Source organism: Cucurbita pepo, chromosome 10 (genome assembly GCF_057944985.1).
Source record: "Cucurbita pepo subsp. pepo isolate OVF chromosome 10, ASM5794498v1, whole genome shotgun sequence".
NCBI classification, from domain to species: domain Eukaryota; kingdom Viridiplantae; phylum Streptophyta; class Magnoliopsida; order Cucurbitales; family Cucurbitaceae; genus Cucurbita; species Cucurbita pepo.
The window spans coordinates 3,276,537-3,296,170 of NC_141807.1; the positions used below are offsets into that span (position 1 = coordinate 3,276,537).

The 19,634-nt window shown below is 38.1% G+C and overlaps 4 protein-coding genes across 7 annotated transcripts; 1 reads left to right on the forward strand and 3 right to left on the reverse strand.

The window, feature by feature from the left end:
• Positions 1 to 1,123: 1,123 nt before the first annotated feature.
• LOC111804088 (uncharacterized) lies at positions 1,124 to 3,640 on the reverse strand. Its single transcript, XM_023688771.2, has 3 exons — positions 3,103 to 3,640; positions 1,999 to 2,747; positions 1,124 to 1,905 (listed from the first exon to the last, which is right to left on the reverse strand). Exons 1-3 carry the CDS (start codon positions 3,388 to 3,390, stop codon positions 1,404 to 1,406), a joined length of 1,539 nt encoding a protein of 512 aa, XP_023544539.2. The 5' UTR covers positions 3,391 to 3,640; the 3' UTR covers positions 1,124 to 1,403.
• A 1,458-nt stretch (positions 3,641 to 5,098) lies between these two features.
• LOC111804092 (uncharacterized) lies at positions 5,099 to 7,255 on the reverse strand. 2 transcript variants are annotated; one of them, XM_023688775.2, is made up of 3 exons: positions 5,616 to 7,255; positions 5,500 to 5,543; positions 5,099 to 5,325 (listed from the first exon to the last, which is right to left on the reverse strand). In XM_023688775.2, the coding sequence occupies exons 1-2, from the start codon at positions 6,805 to 6,807 to the stop codon at positions 5,527 to 5,529; spliced, it is 1,209 nt and encodes a 402-aa protein (XP_023544543.2). In that variant the 5' UTR covers positions 6,808 to 7,255; the 3' UTR covers positions 5,099 to 5,325; positions 5,500 to 5,526. The 2 variants fall into 2 exon arrangements, 1 of the variants encoding a protein (XP_023544543.2); XR_002816461.2 differs by having other exon boundaries at positions 5,500 to 7,252.
• Positions 7,256 to 10,227: 2,972 nt separating this feature from the next.
• Positions 10,228 to 13,332, forward strand: HCC2 (Thioredoxin superfamily protein). Of its 2 annotated transcripts, none has more exons than XM_023688781.2 (7): positions 10,228 to 10,666; positions 11,057 to 11,189; positions 11,266 to 11,354; positions 12,246 to 12,443; positions 12,551 to 12,640; positions 12,742 to 12,874; positions 12,958 to 13,332. In XM_023688781.2, the coding sequence occupies exons 2-7, from the start codon at positions 11,152 to 11,154 to the stop codon at positions 13,064 to 13,066; spliced, it is 657 nt and encodes a 218-aa protein (XP_023544549.1). In that variant the 5' UTR covers positions 10,228 to 10,666; positions 11,057 to 11,151; the 3' UTR covers positions 13,067 to 13,332. The 2 variants fall into 2 exon arrangements, with proteins under 2 accessions (XP_023544549.1, XP_023544547.2); XM_023688779.2 differs by having other exon boundaries at positions 10,314 to 10,666; positions 11,279 to 11,354.
• A 1,610-nt stretch (positions 13,333 to 14,942) lies between these two features.
• On the reverse strand, positions 14,943 to 16,656 carry LOC111804094 (ethylene-responsive transcription factor ERF060). 2 transcript variants are annotated; one of them, XM_087127692.1, is made up of 2 exons: positions 16,312 to 16,656; positions 14,943 to 16,193 (listed from the first exon to the last, which is right to left on the reverse strand). In XM_087127692.1, the coding sequence occupies exon 2, from the start codon at positions 16,158 to 16,160 to the stop codon at positions 15,204 to 15,206; it is 957 nt and encodes a 318-aa protein (XP_086983818.1). In that variant the 5' UTR covers positions 16,161 to 16,193; positions 16,312 to 16,656; the 3' UTR covers positions 14,943 to 15,203. The 2 variants fall into 2 exon arrangements, with proteins under 2 accessions (XP_086983818.1, XP_023544546.2); XM_023688778.2 differs by having other exon boundaries at positions 14,943 to 16,656.
• Positions 16,657 to 19,634: the final 2,978 nt, after the last annotated feature.

Below are 19,634 nucleotides of genomic sequence, written 5' to 3' on the forward strand. Positions count from 1 at the left end.
ATCGTAGTGGGACCCATGTGAGAATTAAATGGCGAAGTTCACAGAAAGCTCCACCTCATATGGACCGATGTTGTGAAGAGATCTGTATTTATGTCTCCATTGATTAGATTTCCAAAACGACAAGAGAAGGGACCAAACTAGCACCCACTGATTTGTCTCATCTTATGTATCAAAACGCCCATTGAATCACATATGTTAATTAATATAAAATTATAGATTATGAGTGGAAAAATTAACATCCAACTAAAATTTATTACCGATCTACCATTATGATTATATATAAATCAAAATTTTAACTTACTTGCACCGAAGTGAAAGGGAACCAAAAGTGGAAAGGGGAAAGGGGGTTACTTTTGCGGGGCACTTTAAAGATGGCTCATAAATGATTGATGGTGGAATCTCTCCCCCATGTGGATCACTAAAGGAAGAGATTGTCTATTTTAGTTGTGTAAATTTTAAACGTTAGAAAAGACATCAATCATACAATATGTTTTAATAAAGATGTGAACAAAATATTATTGAAATTATCAAAAGATATATCAATTTATACTACGTTGAGGAATAATGAAGCTTCATGTTATAAATTTTGAATGCATTATAATTTAGAGTTATTTTATTAATGTATTTTAAGACTTTTTATTTACCATAGTTACAATTACATCATAGTTAATTATGGCTTTAAGTATGAATGTTACAATAGTTTCATTTTGATACTATATAAAGTTAGTTTCATTTTGAAACTATATAAAATTATGTATATTGTATTTGTAAGTAGACTTAGGAAAATATAGTAAAAGAAGCATTTGTACGGTTCTTTAGCCAATAACTAAGTTTATTTGTAATTCTATGTAGTTTAGGTTATATGTAAAATCATTGAAGTTCGACATGATCAATTTTGCTTGTGGAGTGATTCGAATCTCAATCAAGTGTTCTTGCCTTGAAATATTTGATCAACAAGAATCATTCAAGCTAGACACGATCGATCTTTGTTGTAGAGTGATTTGAATCTCAAACAATGTTCTTGCCTTGAGATATTTGATCAACAAAGTAATTTAAATCTTACTCACGTGTAGTGATTTCCACATGTCATTTGGTATCAAAGTTTTAGGCTCAAGATCGAATATATGTTTCCTTCCGTTTATCTCTTTTAATTCCATATCAGATATACTTTTTTATAGTGAGCTACGATGCCAAATCCAGCTCTGTTACTACTTCACCAGGAACAACATGTTTTTCATCACTGTCAATGAAGTGATCCACGCAGTGAAATAGCGAGCGTAATTACAAAAAAATATCGTATTTTGTATAAAGTTTCAAAGAAGATGAACTCAACAAATCGGCATCAAATGCTGCTTTGGATCGTGTTGATCAACATTTCCGGCGTTATTCCCTGTAAGTTATGGTTAAGAATCAGAAACTGTTAGCTGATGACTAAGAAGATGATTTTCATCGCTGTCGTTGAAATCGAGAGTGCCTTCAATTTCATAGATAAGGTCGATCTCTGCTTGATCCTTCTCATCCACATCTTTTGCCATTGAAATAGTAGTAATAGTAGTAGTAGACTCCAGCTGCAGCATTTCAGAGTCTATCAGGGCGTGCATTCTAGCTCGCTCTCGGTCTCTTGGATATGAGCAATACAGGAAAGAGTAGATGAAGCAGCACAGTGACATTGGAATACCAATGGCTGTATAGAGTGCCCTGGCTAGTGATTTTGCATTCTCTCTATCAGCTTCAATCTGAGCAGAATTTGAGGATCCTCTTGCAACTGGCTTATATCCATACACATGCTGGGCCAGAACACCAACAACGGGAGGAGCAAACGATGACAGAATCGACTCAAATGATCGATCCAATGCATAGATGCTCGTCCGGGACTTCTCTGGGACTATCTCTGCAAATATTGGACTGTACAATACACCAATTCAGAATGCAGCAATTGCCATATTATATAGAGCTGTAAAGTGCATTAGATTTTTGTTCTAGTTGATGAACACATACTTGTTAGTTGCTGGTGCATTCCATGACATGCTGAAACCCATTATGAACAAAACCAGTCCATGCAAGAACGCTGTGGATGGATGGTCGGGCAAAACCAGCAGCAAAATTGCAGCCAGAGGAATGGCAGAACCTGAGCTTATCTGAGACAGAACTATTCTTCCTGAATTGGGAAAGCGTTTTGATAAGATATCTCCCATTCTTCCTCCAAAAAGGCCACCCAATGAACCAGCAATTATAAAGAGAGTCCAAAGAAATCCTGTTTTCTCGTGAGAAAAGCCGATGAGTTCAAGCCACATAGGAGCAAACGACAAAGCCGACCAGGGAAATGATCCTGCAACCCCCTGAGCTACTATTATCTGGAAAGATTGGATCCCTAAAACTGACCTTGCTTCTTTAACTAGATCCTTCATTTCTGACCAGAATGGCTTGCGTGGTTGGTCCTTTGTTGTTCCATCAATCTCGGAAAAGCGTGGATCGTCTGCAAAAAGCCATACTAGCATACCAACTATGACACTAATCAGACCAACGAGATGGAAGGCAATTCTCCATCCGGGGATTCCCATGAAAGATGTGGAGGCCATTAAAACAGAAGAAAGACCACCAATGATCGAACCAAGATTTCCAGTTAGTTGTAGCCATCCAAAAGCCAAGCCACGGTTGCTATCATCAGTGGAATCAGCAACGAGGGACTGAATGGAAGGTACCACTATGGCAAGACCGATACCATTTAAGCCTCTGGAAATTGCCACCTAATATGATCATCCAAGATTGGAATCATTGTAACGTTCAGGATTAGTCCCACATTGGTTAATTTTGTGGGAGATCGTGAATTTATAAGGGAGAATACTATCTCCATTGGTACGAGGCCTCTTGGAAAAGCCCAAAGCAAAGCCACGAGAGCTTATATTCAGAATTGACGTGTGATTCCTAACATATAAGGTCCTAAACCGATTATGTTTTTACTTCAAATTTCACTGTTTAATACATTTCCTAATAAAATTACTCAAATTTTGAGGTTAGCGTCCACTAATATTTGAAATCAGAGACATAGATATGCAGGGCTTACAGGAGATGCGTGAATGGAGAGAGACGAGAAAGACGAACCTGCAAGAATGTGGAGGAAAGGGCGACGAGAAAAGTGGCGGCGGCCCAGAGAAAAGCCCCTAAAGCGATGACATGGGCGCGGTTGTGATGCATAGCTAAGTAAGCAGCTAAAGGGTAACAAGAAGACTGAACTAGAGATCTGAAGAGAGTTAGGGATCCCAAGCCAGTGGGATCGGTGTGAAGAGCAGCTCCAACTTCCTTGTAAACTCCAGGCAACAGGGACTCATCGGCCCTCTCCATAATAGCAGCCAGATTCACCAATATCAATGTCACTGCCTCAGATTTCATCTTGGAACGCTGTTTGGTGTCCACAAACAGCCTTCCCCGCTACGAATTTTGAAGCCCTTTGTCCTCAATCGGCAGCGAGCGGCACGGGAGAAGTGTGTTGACCCAAGGCTTCAGCTTGGGCGATGTTCGTTGAAGCTGCACTTGTTGACCCGAATGAAGGACCAATCTTTTGTTTGAATCAGATTTGAAAATGTATAGTTTTCGAAGTAATTTAACCATTTTGTTTGTATAATTAAATGGGGTTAGCTACCAATTACTTAGTTTTCTCAATATTTGTTGCCTCAAAAAAAGTGCTTTCAGTGTGAGCCAAGGAAGGGATCTAATTCGTTACTTTTATCGACAAAATTAAATTGGATATAAAATAGCCAGAATACTGGGCTGAAGCCCAAATAGAGAATCGACATGAGGCCCAGCCCAAAGAAAGAAGTGAAGTATATGACGCGAGCATGACGTGAAGCTGAAACGTGTGAGCATGGGATTGGTTGAAAATGAGTCACCGAAAGCATCCATTCCCATGTCATCCAATCAGATCCTACTACTCAAAACATTAAAATATTCGAATCTTGAAATTTTTATGATAAAATTAAATGAGCTTTTAGAAAGGGTTATGGTAATGCTAAAGTCAACACAATTAACGCTTCATTATGATCAAATTAAACTTTAGAGCCTAAATTCTGGAGTTACAAAACCCCATTCCTCATCATTGTTGTATGCCGGACACAAAAGGCTCAATTATTCACCTTTCTAATAACATTAATAATCTAACATATTCTTTCCATTTTTCTTAAACCTCAATTTAAAATCATACTAAGTTTATGATTTAAATCCCAAAAAAAAAAAAAAAAAAAAAAAAAAAATTATAAAATTGATAATTATGGGTCCAATCCATATCTATTTTGATTTACAAATATAGTAATAAGCTGCATGAATTTTCTTTTTTGTAGGGTTTATAGTATCTTAAATGAATTAGGAGGTTAATCTCGATTACGATAGAGAAGTGGGTGATTATGGAAATTGAAGAAATTGTTGGAGTTCAAGAGGGTGGTCTCCACCCTGTGAGCTAGGATTAGAGGTGACTTGAATGCGTTGATTACACAAATTGCATGTAAACAAAACTACAATTTCCGCCAAAACATTAGAGCATTTATGATGGTATTAAAATAAAGACAATGATAGTCCAATCAAGCACCAACTTCGAAATTGGTGCTTCTCCCTCACGAATTCCCATGTGCTTCATCCCAAACATCCAAACCCACTTTCTTTTTTTTTCTTCATCCTCTTTTCATTTAAATAATTGCATGCATAACCCCAATAAATTTAGTCGTGTCAATACATTAGTAAATCCTCAAATGTCGAGAAAATGAGTTGAGCCTCCTCAAAGGCATGACTAAGACAAAGAGTCGAGCCTCAATTAAGAGGAGGGGTATTTTGTTTGAAGGGAGGTGTTGGATGATGAAAGTTCCACATCGGCTAATTTAGGGAATGATGGACTGGAAAGTCGTACGTTGGTCTAACAAGCTCTAGAGGTTAGAGCTTTAATTTGGGGCACACATCTACATCAACCTCCGGTTTCCAAACCTGCCTGCAGACTCGGAATTGGTAATGCACATGAAGATAATGCATATGGGAAATAAAAATGTACTGGTTTAAAGATCCCAGACAGATTATGGCGGCTACCCATTCCTCAAATCTCGCCTCTAATCGCTCCTAAAGTATGATAGCTGCTGTTCTTTTTATTTATTTAATTAATAAAAGAACAAAAAACATGTTGTCTGGTGAGAGTGGAGAGAGAGAGAGAGAGAGAGTGAAATGAAAGATGAGAAACATGAGAGGCCATGCTGCTTGCTTACTAGGCTACTGCAAAGAAGTGAAGTCTGAGAATGTAGAAACAGTAGGAGGATGGTTTAGCAGTAGCAACACCAAGCTGTCTGTTCCCTTTATTATTTGGAAATATTAAGAACATAAATAAAAAGAAGAGAGTGTGAGAATTGGAATAATAATTATAGGAATATGTAAGAAGAAGAGAAATGTATGAGAAATTGAAGAGGAAATCCCAAAATGGAAGTGTATTGTATTGTGATGTACATAATAAAATTTGGATAATTATACCTCTACTTCGATGTGGGTCTGTGATTCTCATGCCTCATAAGCATCTGGGTATGAGGATTAATTAATTAATTAATTAATTAATTAATCTGACGAACAAATCCAAGATTCTATCATACCTTCACTCCTAGTCGTCACATTCTCGGAGGACCCCCCTTTATCACCATGAAAATCCAAAGAAGAAGAAGAGGCTGAATAGTTGTTGTTAACTCTAGTACCGCCACAGTATTTGGCTCCTCCTCCTCCTCCTCCGCCGCCGCCGCCGCCAATGTCCCAACTTGGCGGAAGAATATTCCCAGAAAGGAATTCTTCTGGGAGATGCGTTTGATGAAGATGGTGATTAGGACGGGGCTCGGATGTGGTTTGGGCAGTATCAAGGGAAACTTGAAGGTCGGAGGCGAGGAGATTTATATTAGGTGGGTGGAGAGGGGGAGGGGACTGGAGATTGAAAATAGAGGACAGATGATGATTCTGTTTGGGGAGAAGAAAATGGGAGGATGGAGAGAGAAGGGAAGTATTTGTAGAAGTAGTAGTAGTAGTAGTAGTAGTAGTAGTAGTGGTAGTATCAGGGGAATTGAAAGGAAAGGGAGGTAGCTTTTGGGGAAATGGGCGGAGTAGGTAGGGTGGGGAAGAGGTGGAGGAGGTGCCGCCAAAAAGCTCCACTCTTGCTCTGGGGAAACAGGATGCAGGTGTGAAGGGAGGTGCTGGAATCCCAGTGAATTCCTGGACCATAGCTCTGAAATTGGAAGTATCTGTGGTGAGGACGGTGGTTGGGGCTCTCCTCGACGCTCGGGTTCGCTTCCTCGGGTTACGACCAGTACCAGTGTTGTTGTTGTTGTTATTATGATTATGAACGACGTCGGTTCGATCCGCGGTGAGAGTTAAACCCGGTGGAGGTTGGACATTAGTTGGGGTGACTTGATGAGGGAGTTGCAATTGCAATTGACTATTGGTGGCCGTCAAGGAAGAAGGGAGCATGGAAATGGAGGCGGGAAGTTGGATCGGGTCGTGGTCGGACCTGGGGTTTCTGGAACAGAGGAAGTCGAGATTGGGAAGGGAATTTTGAGGTGATCGAGTGGGTAAATATTGGGCGAAGTTGGAGAAAGGGTCGAAGAGGGAAGAGGAAGAATGAGGGTGGTGCGTCGCTGGAGGATGTACGGATGGTGGGGGTGGATTGGGCTTAGTAGCTATGGGGCCGACATGCCGTGACGGATTGTTTAAGAAACCAGAGAGCCCCCCGTCCGCGCGTGAATCGTACTCTTCTTCGCCGCCACTCGAGCTTTGTATACTTGCACTACTCCCGGAATCCATCACGAAACACCCAAACAAGGCCAAGATGTACGGACACACACACAAAGTATACCACAGGTGCAGAACCAAAAAAAAAAAAAAACAATTAAAGCTGTTCTGCCGCCGATTGCCCCCTCATAATATCATAAGAAACCCATTTGAGAAAGGGGTAGGGGAGAAAAAAGCCACCGGAAAAACAACCGACAGAATCGGAGGTTGCAGAGGTGGAGTTGTACAGTGGAAGCTCCACTGAAAACCCTTAAATTTGGAGGAAGAAGACGAAGAAGAAGAGGAGAGAAGGGTGGGGGTTTGTGGTGTTTATAATTGGGGGAGAGGGGTTTGCTGCGAAAAGGAGAGGTTGCTTCTGGGCGTGGTTTTACTCGACGGGAAAAGGATCATACGTGGGGCATCCATGTGAGATAAGATGGAAACTCCAGAATGCTACAAACAGAGTCAAAGTAAATGCAACTTGCCTGCTTTTCATCCGCTCTTAATCTAAATAATATTATACCACCAAAAACCCTATTAAAAAAAAAAAAAAAAATCAAATCACAATTATTGATTAAACATTTTCTGATTTTTGTTTTTTTAATATAAATAAAATGAATCAATAGAGAGGGTTGTTGAGTATTACAAAAAGTCAAGAAAATCACCACCATCATTATACTTTTCCACACATATCCCAAGCCCAATTTTGTACTTTCACGTTCTTCTGACATATACCCCTGCGTGTGGTTTGTGCCGTATAATAATAATAATAATAATAATAATGTCAATAAAGAGAAGGAAAAAAAAAAAAAAAAAAAAAAAAAAGAGAATGAATGAATGAATGAATTTTAAACATAATTATGTAAATGAAAATAAGAAAATTGTAAGTGGATGGGTAATGCAGTGTCGGTGCGTGCATGAATTTTATTTGAGAGATTTATTTTTGTTGTGAACATATTTATTGATAATAATAGGGCTATTAGGCAATTTAATTCAAAATGGGGCAAATGAAAGCGGCTGTTGTTGTTATAATAAGGGGTGATATCCTGGCGTTGTGTTGGGAGTACAAAGAATTCAAAGTAGACATCAAATTTCGTTTTCCTATTGGAGATGAGATGTAGCAGAAGCCAAGTTGAATATGTATGCTAATTATGATGATTTTGGACCCCGTAGACAACGCCATATCTATCTATCTATGTATATATATATATATCTATGGTAATTTATGGTTGATGTTGAGGCCTCCATCTTTCATTTGAAGGGTAGAATCATATTTTGTGTGAATAATAATAATAATAATTAAATAAAAAAAAAAAAAAAAAGTGGAATTAAGAAAAGGTTAAAGGTAGAACAATAATTTGGTTATGAAAGAAACAAAAGGAGAATGATGAGACGTTGGCGTCATATTGAGTGAAACTGTGGGTTGGATTGATGAGCAGGAAGCAGGGAGAGGAAGGCCATTAATGAGAGCCATTGGATTGAAGGGGCGGGGGGAGGTGGGGAGTGGCCTGACCTCAATTCAAGCCATCATTTGGATCTGATAATTGTAAAAAACTTTGTACCAATTCAGATGGGTATCCAGATGGGGGCCCCGTAATCCACTATCCTCATAATCTGGGTTTGTTTTTCTTTTCTTTTTTTTTTTTTTTTTATATTTGAAACAGAGAACAGTTCTGGGAACGTGATTCTTACTCATGCCTTTGCTATTCCTGCAATTTACTTCAACTATAGTCAGAAAGGGATTGAGAACGCAATATGGAAAGGAGGAACAAAAAGTTTGGTTAGGCGTCGTTTTTTTGTTCTCATTCATTGGTCTTTGCTTTCAATGCCTTTTATTTATTTCTTGTACAAACAAATATCATTTCTATCTCAATTACATCAAAATGTGTGTTCTTCCTTTCTCTATAATTGGATTCCATATTCCCATTTATCCCAATTCATTTTCGTTTCATTAAACTTGTGTGTACGAGAGAGTTTCATACGTTGGATGATCAAAGTCCCACATCGGTTAATTTAGAGAATGATCGTGAGTTTATAATCAAAGAATACCCTCTCCGTTCGTTTTAGGTCTTTTGGAAAAGCCCAAAACTTGAAGTGGACAATATCATATTATTGTGGAGGGTCATAATATATTCGAAAACTCGAAAGTTTCAAAGAAATGTGGAGTGGTTGATTACCTGATAAATAAAGTTTTGGTCTTTCATGAAATTGATTGTTTTTTAATTCTTCAAGTTCAAGATACAGACTTATCGAGTATGAAATTGATTATTATTTTCCATTTTGATTCCACTTTTTTCGTCCTTAGAAAAAGATAAAAGGTTGAGTTAGAATAAATATTAAACTCAATGGACTTTATGAATCCTATCATCGTCCAATGAATAAGCTTACCAATACGACTATTAAGATATGGTCCTATTTAAATTAATATTTCGTATTGAAGGGATGAATAATAATAATAGTAAATAACACGAGCAAGTATGGAAAGTAAGGAAAAAAAACTTCAAATACACGACCAACTCTCCCTCAATATATGTTAATATTGTTGAAAATTATTGAGAGTGAGTCCCACGTCAGTTAATTTAGTGGAACATCATGAGTTTATAAGTAAAGAATACTACTTACATTCCGTAGTGGAGAATCCCAAAGTAAAATCATGAGAACTTATGTTCAAAATGGACAATATGGTATTATGGAGAGTCCATGATTCGTAACATGATATCAGAGTCATGCCCATTGTGGGCCTTGATTTTGTAATCAAAAGTGACTAAAGTGTCAACAAATAAATGGTGTATTGTGAAGAATTCATAACAAATATAGTGTTGAAAAATGGAGGGGGTGGTGGTAAGAAGATTCATGAATGTGAGAAAATTCAAATACAATAAGTTAGAACCCATCGCCATCGTCCCAAATTATCAGTTTCTATTTAAAATCATATTTTAATTTTAGTTGCACATTCCATAATTTGTACCCAAAAAATAAAGCATAAGAAGCCCTAAACAATTTCGACCACTCAACCTCAGGTGGGTATTCGTTGATCCTTATTATTTCCGACAAATCGCATTATTTTTGCAACCACTTCTTCAGAAACAAAGACGAAAAAGGAAAAAAAGTTTACCTGCTACAAGGACCACCGCTAATTTTATTGAATTAATGACATTGGAGTTTGATGTGTCGGGGCAGACAAGGTGATGGAGTTGGAGCGTTTGATCTTGAGTTGGGTCAAACTTGGACTGGGTTAGGTTGCTGCTTTGGCCCATCTGTGCTGTGACAGTACGGTAACGATTTTAAATTTCTTAGGCTTTTATGCAACTGGTTTGTAATACCAAAACCTCTGTCCTTGAGTATGCACGTTGAATGTTTTCGAAGGGCTTCGTGGTCTCCAATGAATGAGGGTTATGGCAGAAAAATTGTAATTGCTTCGGAATTTTGATTGGGCCTTAATGTATAGGGTAGAAGCCATCCAGTTATGGGCTCTTTTAGAGGCCGTAGGAGTGGACCGAAATCTTGGCACGGACATCGGGGCGTACGCAGTAAAGGCCCAGAAAACATTCTAAAGAATTGGGGGCGGGGGGGAAGGTGGAGGGAACCGCAATCCGGCGTCGCTGTTTAATCAAGGGAAGCGAAGGAATCTGGGGCACCAAGATTGTGTTGCACTTACAGGCTGAAAATTGATATCCTGGAAAGTCAAAATCTATGCCGATTGGGATAGTTTTAGAAGGTAGACAATCTTGGAGAGCAAGGCGCGTAACAATTGAAATGGGTCTTTGGTCGAAGCCACGATTGTTCAGAAGCTCATAAAATTCTCTCCCCACGGAACAAATATGCTCACTTCTCGTTCTATTTTCTCTCCCTCCAAACTCCACTCCCCTCATGCTCGCTGTCTACTTCAGAGGTTTTTCCCTTAAACCCTTTACAACTGATTCCTATCCTTCGCTTGTTGGTATTATGTTGTGTTTTTATGGCTGCCGATTATCTATCTTTGAATCCGAACGCAGCATGTGCAAACCATTATCCTGCTGAGTTGGTTTGTCATTTGTATCAATGCAATTCGATGTATTGGTTTACCAAGCGGAAGCGTAGGGTTTTCGCCAAATTTTCCTGAGTTTTGCTTGCTAACTTCACACGAGATGCGATTATATTGAATTGCGATCGTATGGAGTTACGTAATCGTGGGTCCTGTTTCTTCTAATGTAAAACCATGACATGTAGCTGATAATCAAGTGACTTCCAGTACAGTTATGGGCTAGATTGTCATTGCTTACTAAGAGAAATTTTGATGTAGGTTACATCCATCAATTAGCGTTCGGTCCTGCGGATATTCCACAGCATCAAAATACAATAAGGAAAGACCAGAAGTCCATCCTGTCATTTCTGTAGATGCACATACTTCTCGTTCATGGGCTACTTATATCATTGTATGACCTGACCCTCCCTCATCTTTTAGATTCAAAATTCTCCTTTTCAATTTCTTTACTTTACTGTTATTGTTAGTATTTTTGTGCAGCCAGCTGCGGTCATGGGGTTTGTTGGGTTAGCTGCCTTTGTTCATTATAACGATGAGAGAAGAGCTGTCTTGAAAGGTTTTTGTTTGTGCTCTTTTATTTGATATTGGTCACCAATGTTAATTAGTTTCGCTGCAAATAAGTTTCATAATTATTGTCTATATTAAGACTTAAGAAAGAAAATATAGCACAGACGGTTCTGTTAGGACTTGGGATGCCATTATACAAGGTTCTATATAACTATGATTTGTTCGCTTTTAGTTTTACTCTATTGGGGGTCTCTTACCACAAGAAACCATAGGTAGCTGTGCAATCAATCATCCAGTAGTTGTTGTGGATTTCCTTGACTCCTCTATGCATAGGATAGGGAAATGAGGAAGTAGAAGATTGAAATAAAGCTCGAATGGCCTGAATAATAACCTCTTTTTATATGGATTATGAAAATGTTTAGATTTGTGCTTATAAGCAGGCACTATATGTTTGTAATTACGGATATCCACAATGGTATGATATTGTCCATTTTGAGCATAAGCTCTCGTGACTTTGCTTTTGGTTTCCTCAAAAGGCCTCATACCAACAGAGATGTATTCCTTACTTATAAACCCATGATCATCCCCTTAATTAGCCAATGTGGGACTCCCTCCCAACAATCCTCAACACTATATGCATATCCTATTTGCCATGTCTCTAAACTATACTGGGAATTTATGGGCTTTTACAGCTCCTGATATGAATGGCTGTTCTGTTTAGTTTTTCAACCCTGCTGGGACAGTGCTGCGTGGCAGTGGTAAACTTGTTGATATTAGCGTTGTAATACTGCATGATCAAGTTTATGCTCTGAAGATTTTGGCATACGAATGACTTTTAATGAGCCTGAGTCAGCATGTGGAATAAGTTTCGGATTGATTTTGGGGACAATATTTAAATGCTTCAGATTTAAAGACAACTAAAGTGTCTTCTTCTACTCAGGGCAGGGAAGCACCTCTGTAAACGTAGTTCAAGGACCAGTTATTGGGGGCCCTTTTGCTCTTATTGATACAGAGAAAAGAATTGTAACAGAGAAAGATCTTCGGGGGAATTGGACTCTCCTCTACTTTGGTTACACTTCGTCTCCTGATGTTGTGCCAGAGCAACTCCAGATTATGTCCAAGGCTATAAACATATTAGGTATTTCACTACTTGAAAAACTGCAACATTTGCACTATCCGTTTATATGGTGTTGCCGTTTACTGCCTCTCTTGCTTTATTTATTTGTTTATGGTTCTGTGAATAAGAGTCTAGACATAGCGTCAAGGTTCGACCTGTATTTGTCACAATTGATCCACAACGAGATAACCCATCACATCTTCGTGCTTACCTTAAAGGTCAGTCTTTTCCTCTTCCTGAAGATGATACATATTGTCCAGATAAATATATTTTGGTGGACGTTTCCCTTATTTTTTTTTCCATCATCTTTGGACTGCAGAGTTTGATCCAAGAATTATAGGACTGACTGGGCCAGTTGCAGCAGTAAGGCAAATGGCACAGGAATACCGTGTTTACTTTAAGAAGATTGAAGAGGATGGCAACGATTATCTTATCGATTCTTCACACAAAATGTAAGCCACCTGACACTGCTGACTGTGTTTTTTCTCATTAGGACTTGAATAATAATGTATGTATAATGCGGAAAAACAATCAGGTATTTGTTGAGTCCAAACCTGGAGGTTATGAGATGCTTTGGAATCGAGTACAATGCTGAAGAGCTATCACAAGCCATACTGAATGCACTACAGAAAACTGCTCACTAATTACCGACAGGTCTTCAAGTTCTTTCCTTTGCATTCCTATTTGTTGTAACTTTCTTTCTAGTCATTCAGTGAAAGCCTTGGAGGTGTTAGATTGAGTTTATTACCTGAATTTCAACCCTTCAGATGTCCATTAGTAGTATAATAGTGAAAACAGAAAGGCAATTTTTTTGTTCAACTTTGTGAGTTGGGTTGGGATAAATTATAATACAGCATCACTATAATCCAACCTATTCGATTATGGAAGACATGGGTTTGGAATTCTAATATTTGGCCTTTCATAGTCCATTTCCATTTAGGTTGTATAATCAACCAAGTAACTGGGATTGTTTTTAAGGGGGGAAGTAAAGCAGGGGAGGGGAGATGATTAAATAAAATAGATAGTTTTAGAATAAAGCATAAACTTGGGAGCTTTACAAGTGTGAAATTTAGAACACTGATGGGTGGACGTTTCAGAACTCAAAAACTTTCCCCTTTTACTTTACACCAACAGCAACCAAAAAGCTTTTTTTTTTTCTTTAGTAGTAAGTTGGGTAATTTAGAAGTTCAAAATAACTAAAGTTTCAAATAATTGAAGGGTGAGGAAGAAAGAGTAATGAGAGGGGGAGTTTATAAATGGCTACAAGTACATATTTACACGTCTTAAATAAAGAGCCGAGGTTTTGTCAAAAGTTTACACACTACATATATTCATGTCAGTGTCTCTATTCTAAACTCCCCATCAAAAGCAGCCCTTCTTTTTAGTGGATTCCAACTCTTCCTTTCCATTTCCCTTATAAACTTCTCCCAACAAAAAAGAAGAAAAAAGAATTCAAGGAGATTCTCTTTCAAATCTAAACACACACCCCGTCTAACTTTTCTGCTTCTGATATTCATGCTGCACCCAATCCACCCCCCCCCCCCCCCCCCCCCAAAAAAAAAAAAAAAAAACAATCATCCTGGTTATACAGTTGGGTTGCATTAGGTGTAATTTCTTTTTATTAAATGCTTTGGTACCTTTCACCAACCAAATTGTTTAAAGTAGGTTAGAATGTGGATATGAAGTGGATTGCTTGGTTCATGTCTGCTTAGCCCACACCAATTATGTACTAAACCACAATCCTTGCTTACTGTTAATGAGGAAATCTTGGTTGGTACAAATTTTGGTTGTCTTCCATTCCCCTGTACAGACAGAGACTTTTAAGATGTACGAGGCAGGCGATGAAGCCATATGAGCTACCTACCAAAATATATATATATATCCATATAAGTCTTATATTTTTAATAATATGAGCTGTCACGACGTACGAAAAACGCTATAAAAAGTCTACGATAGCGTTTTTTGTATGCTATCATATTTATTATTTCTCATAGTGATTTTTTTTTTTTTTTTTTTTTTTTTTTTTGTCTATTGATTTCAGCCTCTGGTAGAGGTAACTGTCAATTTTGATGTTGAGAATATAATGATTTAATGAGTGGGCTCAAAGCACGTAGTTACCTCTATTGTGTTGGATTATTCTCTGAATATATTTGTTGAGTTGATGCTACAAACAACACAAATGATACAATAATTGTAAAGTTGAATGGCCCATATGGAGATGGAACTTGAAAATTGTGCCCACACATGGTTCCCATGCCCGAATGGAAATTGGAGAGAGACAGGGACGATTGCAGACTGATGCGTTCAACACACGAAGACCCAGTTGGGTGCCTAAACGCTTTGAAATTGGCGGCACACCAAAATAATATAGGTCTAGATATTTTTGGGGCTCAGTTTCGTGGACTTGTTGGATTTGTTTGTTGTTTGGGCCGTTATTTGTTATGGGCTCAGTGATGCCTAACTCCCCAATTCCCTTCACCCAAAGGAACTCCTATTAGATTGATAAAGAAGAGCTTCATATGTACTAAAACACACAGACTGCTTAATTACATTAACTTGGAACAAAATGTAGGAGTAAATAAGATGGCCATGCAAGGGAAGAAAAAAGAACCTGCAGACCACAATGGACCATATAGAACCCATTACAGACAAACTGCATCTCCCTTGAAAACAGACTCTTTTCATTGACTCACCACCCTAATCTTTCACTAACACCAGACCTCTGCAAATGCCTAAAATTTCATTGCAGAATCTTTGCAACAAACTACACAACATTACTAATTAACACTCCGATTCGACCATTTGACTCAGAGCTGCCCAGTCAATTTCCACAGAAGGAAACTTCTCCAAACAAAATGCTTCTCCTTCACCCCATTGGGAATCTGAAAAATCCAAGAAGCTGATACTTGATTCAGGGGATGATCCGGTGGACAATTCTTCAGACCGTGAAGGAGATGAGGATGAGAATGAGGATGAGGATGAGGATGAGGTCTCCACTTCGCTTTTCAATTCCGGTTCCCAATAATTGTCAACCACTAAGTTTGACTCCGATGGAGGTGGACTGGTGTTTGCCTTTTCATCCTCAGCAGAACAGAGCTTCTCTGTTTTCCCCTGTTTCAAGCTCTCACAAATTGCTTGAAGTTTCGCGTCCACAGAAGGGTGAAGAGGTTTGAATTCTCCGAATTGGTGTTTGAGATGTGGGAAATTGAGCCTGGCAAACTCCCCACGGAGCTTGTAAGCAGCTTTATCATAGGCTAAAGCAGCCTCCTCGGACGTGTCGAAGGTCCCAAGCCAGAGCCTGGTTCGGTTCTTTGGGAGTCTGATTTCTGCCACCCATTTTCCCCAGTGCCGCTGCCGGACTCCCCTGTAGAGTTTAGTGGGCTTAGATGGAGAGCCAATGAGCTTCATGGGGATGGATTTGGGGGCAAGGAAGTTACAATATTGAGACTGGAAAGAAGAAGAAGAAGAAGAGAGGGAAGACATGGTTTGTTGGGGTAGCTGGATTTGAGCTTGAATTTGGCATATCTGAGAAGGGGTAAGATTGTTTAGGCCGATTGGACCTGATTGCTCAATACCCATCTGCTCAATTCCCGAGAAGCCTTGAGAAAACAAGCAGGTGCTCGACGGTGAGCAAACATCAGTGCTTAATATTGGCTGACAAGAAACAGAAGAAGAAGAAGAAGAAGAAGAGTAGGAGGTTGAAACAGCACTTTTCATAAAAGGTTGAAGTGCCTTCATTAATTCCTCGCTAAAAGGATCCGAACAGTAAACCTGCGTTGAAATACCAGTATAAACATCTATAGCTGCAGCCATGATTGTTGTCAAGAAACTTCAGTAACCCAATACAAGATCCAAAGATAACAAAGTTCTAAACCTTCCTAAAACCAACCTGAGGGACTTCAAAAACACCCTCCAAGTGGATCAAAGCAGAAAACAAAAACCAAAAATATTTACGAAGAAAAAAGAGAAAGCTGATCTATATTCCGAATCACCCGAGTTTCATTCAAAGGAGCAGCAGCCTTGTGGGTCTATAACACAAAATGGCAAAACCAAAATGAAAGAAGAAAAAAGAAAGGGAACTCAGAGAAGCGGGGAGAGTAGAGAAGGGGGAGTGGGGGGAAATGGAAGCACTCGATAATACTTGCACAATCAAACAGAGGAGAGCAGAGGAATTAGCTTCCCTCTTTTCTTCGTTTTACGCCTAATTTCAACTTCGCTTGCAAATACAGACACCCATCCCACCCTTTATATAAACCCCAAACCTCCCCCTTTCTCTCTCTATCTCATACACCCAATTATCTCGTCAACATGAAGATAACACAAATCGAGGTGGAATCTCCAACCATATAAAGCCACGTCAGGAGACACAGACACGTGGCAGAAGTTTAGCAATGGCCCACTTGCAAGATTTCAGTGAATTGTATTTGGCAGGATCCATGGTGTACAGTGGGTATAGAATGGCACGCGCAGCCACGTCATTTTCTTATTCCTTATCGTATGGAATCAATTTGTAACGCCCACGATAAGATGACCCTCTGATTCAATTTAACTTTATGTTATGTTATATGATATGCCACAAACCAAAAAAGAAAATAAATTAAATAATTTGAAAATGATGCTCGATTATATATAGTGTTTAATTAAGGATGTCATGTGGTTGTTTGTTTCTAACTTAGGCGTGGGATTAATCATTATTATTAAACATAACAATGTAAGTTGAGGTGAAGAGCTGGTGGGGATGGCGATAAGGACAAATGGTGGAATGCAGAATTGCGGCGGCAGGGTTGGAATTAAGGCGAAGAGCTGCTGCGTGGCCTCTTTCTCTACGCACTCCCCAAGAGCCACTTTCTGTTCTTCACGCAAATGGATGGCCTTTCCTTGGCTTACCTTAACCACAGTTAAGTCAACCCATATCAATCCCGACGCCTGGAGTTGATGCAATTACTATACACCCTGGCCCCTCCTCTCTACCCCTCTGCGTGCAGACTAAGCCATGCCAATGCTATTTCCGATCACTAAAATGGTGGGTGGGTCCGACCCTCACGCGCTACTTCTGCCAACATAAACGCGCTCCTTCCATCTAAGCCAATTTGCATTACTTCTTTTTTTTTTTTTAAATGTAAATACGATTCCCGCAATTTCAATGGTTCTCTTTACTAAAATAAAGTTTCCATATATCTTTTAATCTTTACTTTATGGTTTACCAAGTTTTCAATTCCATTCCATATATTCTTTTTTTTTTTTTTTTTTTTAATTCGTCCTTTTTTAAAAAAAAAAAAAACCAATGTATTAGGTATTCTATGTGCTCTATAAATTTATCATCAATCAACTTAAACAATATTCGTCAATAGGGATAGTACTAAAAAAACCGTGAGTGGCTAAATTGAAAAATGTGAAAAATATAAGAGAGTAAATTAAAATAAATAAATAAAACAATAATTACTAAATTGAAAGAAAAATCGAAAAGGTACCTTGCTTTAATCAGGAGTAAATGACATTTTAAAATATGATATTGATTATTTTTCTTATATTTAAATTAAAGTCTAAGTAGCACATTTGCTCCTTATTAAATGAAAAATATTATTCATAGTAAGAGAGAATTTGGCCTCTTCGAAAAAGAAAAAGAAAAAAAAAAAAGGCTCTTTGTAGGTGTGGAGGGCTAATTTGCAAGGAAGGAAAGAGTTTAAGGACATTACTATATTCACGAACAGCTCGATGATATCGATTTTCCTTCTTATAATATGAACAAGTTTTAAAAGCGACATTTGATAAAATAAAATATTTTACCATTTTTCCACTTTGACGATTGAGAATGGAGAATGAGAACTATGTCCTATATACACTAACTAATTTGATTTTCCATTATAAAATTTTCAAATTTGGTCTCAATGAGGAAGCAATAAGTAGGTTAAAAACATAAACAAACAGTTAAGTTTGTTAAAGAAGCAACATCGTCATTTAAAAATGCAAAAAATATAAACAAATATTAAATAATAATAATAATTGATCTCACCAAACGCATTAAACAACTTTAGACTTACTCTTAAAAATGCAAGTTGTGGTTGAAAATGATTCACACCATGGCTTTTCTTTATAAAAAATTAGACAATGCTTAGAATGAGATGAAAATATTAGAAACTTAATTTAAAACATTACTACTGATTGCAAATGAATACATTGGAAAAAGAAATGCTCGGTTTCAAACTTGAAACTGAAACCAAAAAATGTGGATGTTCGTAAGGTGATTATACAAATAGCGGGATTTCTTGACGAAGAAGCAATTAAAGAGTAAACGACAGAAAGGATCCTTTAAAAAAATGACGACTCCTTCACATAGTCTAAATGTTGCCACTAGGAGGATTCAGTCAAATTCAACACATTAGAGGCTAGGGAGAAAATGACCAATAGGCAATATGGGCAATTAGAAAATGCAGCAATAGCTGACCATATTCTTGCAGGCACCGCACCATACCGCACTATGCTTTATTGAAGCCAATTAAAATATGAACAGAATGCCGGTGATAAAACTTCAAACACAATGATAGTGCTAAATAAGTCAAGAAATTGGAGAAGGCAATGGAAGATAATATTAACTATTGAGAATCCCTAAGTTGACGTTGAGAAAATTGTCAACTCATATGTAACTTTAAAAAAAAAGAAGAAAAAAGAACAGGGCAACAGCCCACTATATGAGGAGTGTGGTGGCGCACATAACATATTAGAAGATGCAAATGCCGGCTTACTCTGCTTCGCATCTCTAAAGGCTTCCACAACCACAATCAACTCTACACAGATTGGTTGGACAACTAATTTTAAGACCTAATAAACTAATCTGCAAAAGTTCAACCTGGTCGGCACCATCCAATCAAACTTCCAAGTTAATTTTGAACCAACCACCCCTAACCACTCAAATGCAGCCTCTCAATTTATAGTAGCATCTTTAAAAGAGCAAGTTCAAACGAGTTTCCTGTCATTATAGCAGTTGTATCAAATATCTCTATCTATCTAATTCAAGGCTCTCATGTACTCTGTAAATAAAACAAACCAACGTTTACTGAAAAATATTAGTTCGAGTAATTATTAAAGCTATTAAGTTAAATGATACGATAATTTGACATTTTCTGTCAACCCTATCATATCACCTAATCCCACAAGACTTGATAAAAGCTACTAAACTACCTAAGATCAATCAAAGACCAAAGCAATTGAAAA

Excerpts from the sequence above, each read along its gene's own strand:
- LOC111804088 (XM_023688771.2), bottom strand. The coding sequence starts at position 3,390 with ATGAAATCTGAGGCAGTGACATTGATATTGGTGAATCTGGCTGCTATT. Across the intron at positions 2,748-3,102 it reads TTTCCTCCACATTCTTGCAG|GTGGCAATTTCCAGAGGCTT; the intron begins GTTCGTCTTTCT and ends TGATCATATTAG. Across the intron at positions 1,906-1,998 it reads AATGCACCAGCAACTAACAA|TCCAATATTTGCAGAGATAG; the intron begins GTATGTGTTCAT and ends TGTATTGTACAG.
- LOC111804092 (XM_023688775.2), bottom strand. The coding sequence starts at position 6,807 with ATGGATTCCGGGAGTAGTGCAAGTATACAAAGCTCGAGTGGCGGCGAA.
- HCC2 (XM_023688779.2), top strand. The coding sequence starts at position 10,596 with ATGCTCACTTCTCGTTCTATTTTCTCTCCCTCCAAACTCCACTCCCCT. Across the intron at positions 12,444-12,550 it reads CAAGGCTATAAACATATTAG|AGTCTAGACATAGCGTCAAG; the intron begins GTATTTCACTAC and ends TCTGTGAATAAG. Across the intron at positions 12,875-12,957 it reads ATCGATTCTTCACACAAAAT|GTATTTGTTGAGTCCAAACC; the intron begins GTAAGCCACCTG and ends AAAAACAATCAG.
- LOC111804094 (XM_023688778.2), bottom strand. The coding sequence starts at position 16,235 with ATGGCTGCAGCTATAGATGTTTATACTGGTATTTCAACGCAGGTTTAC.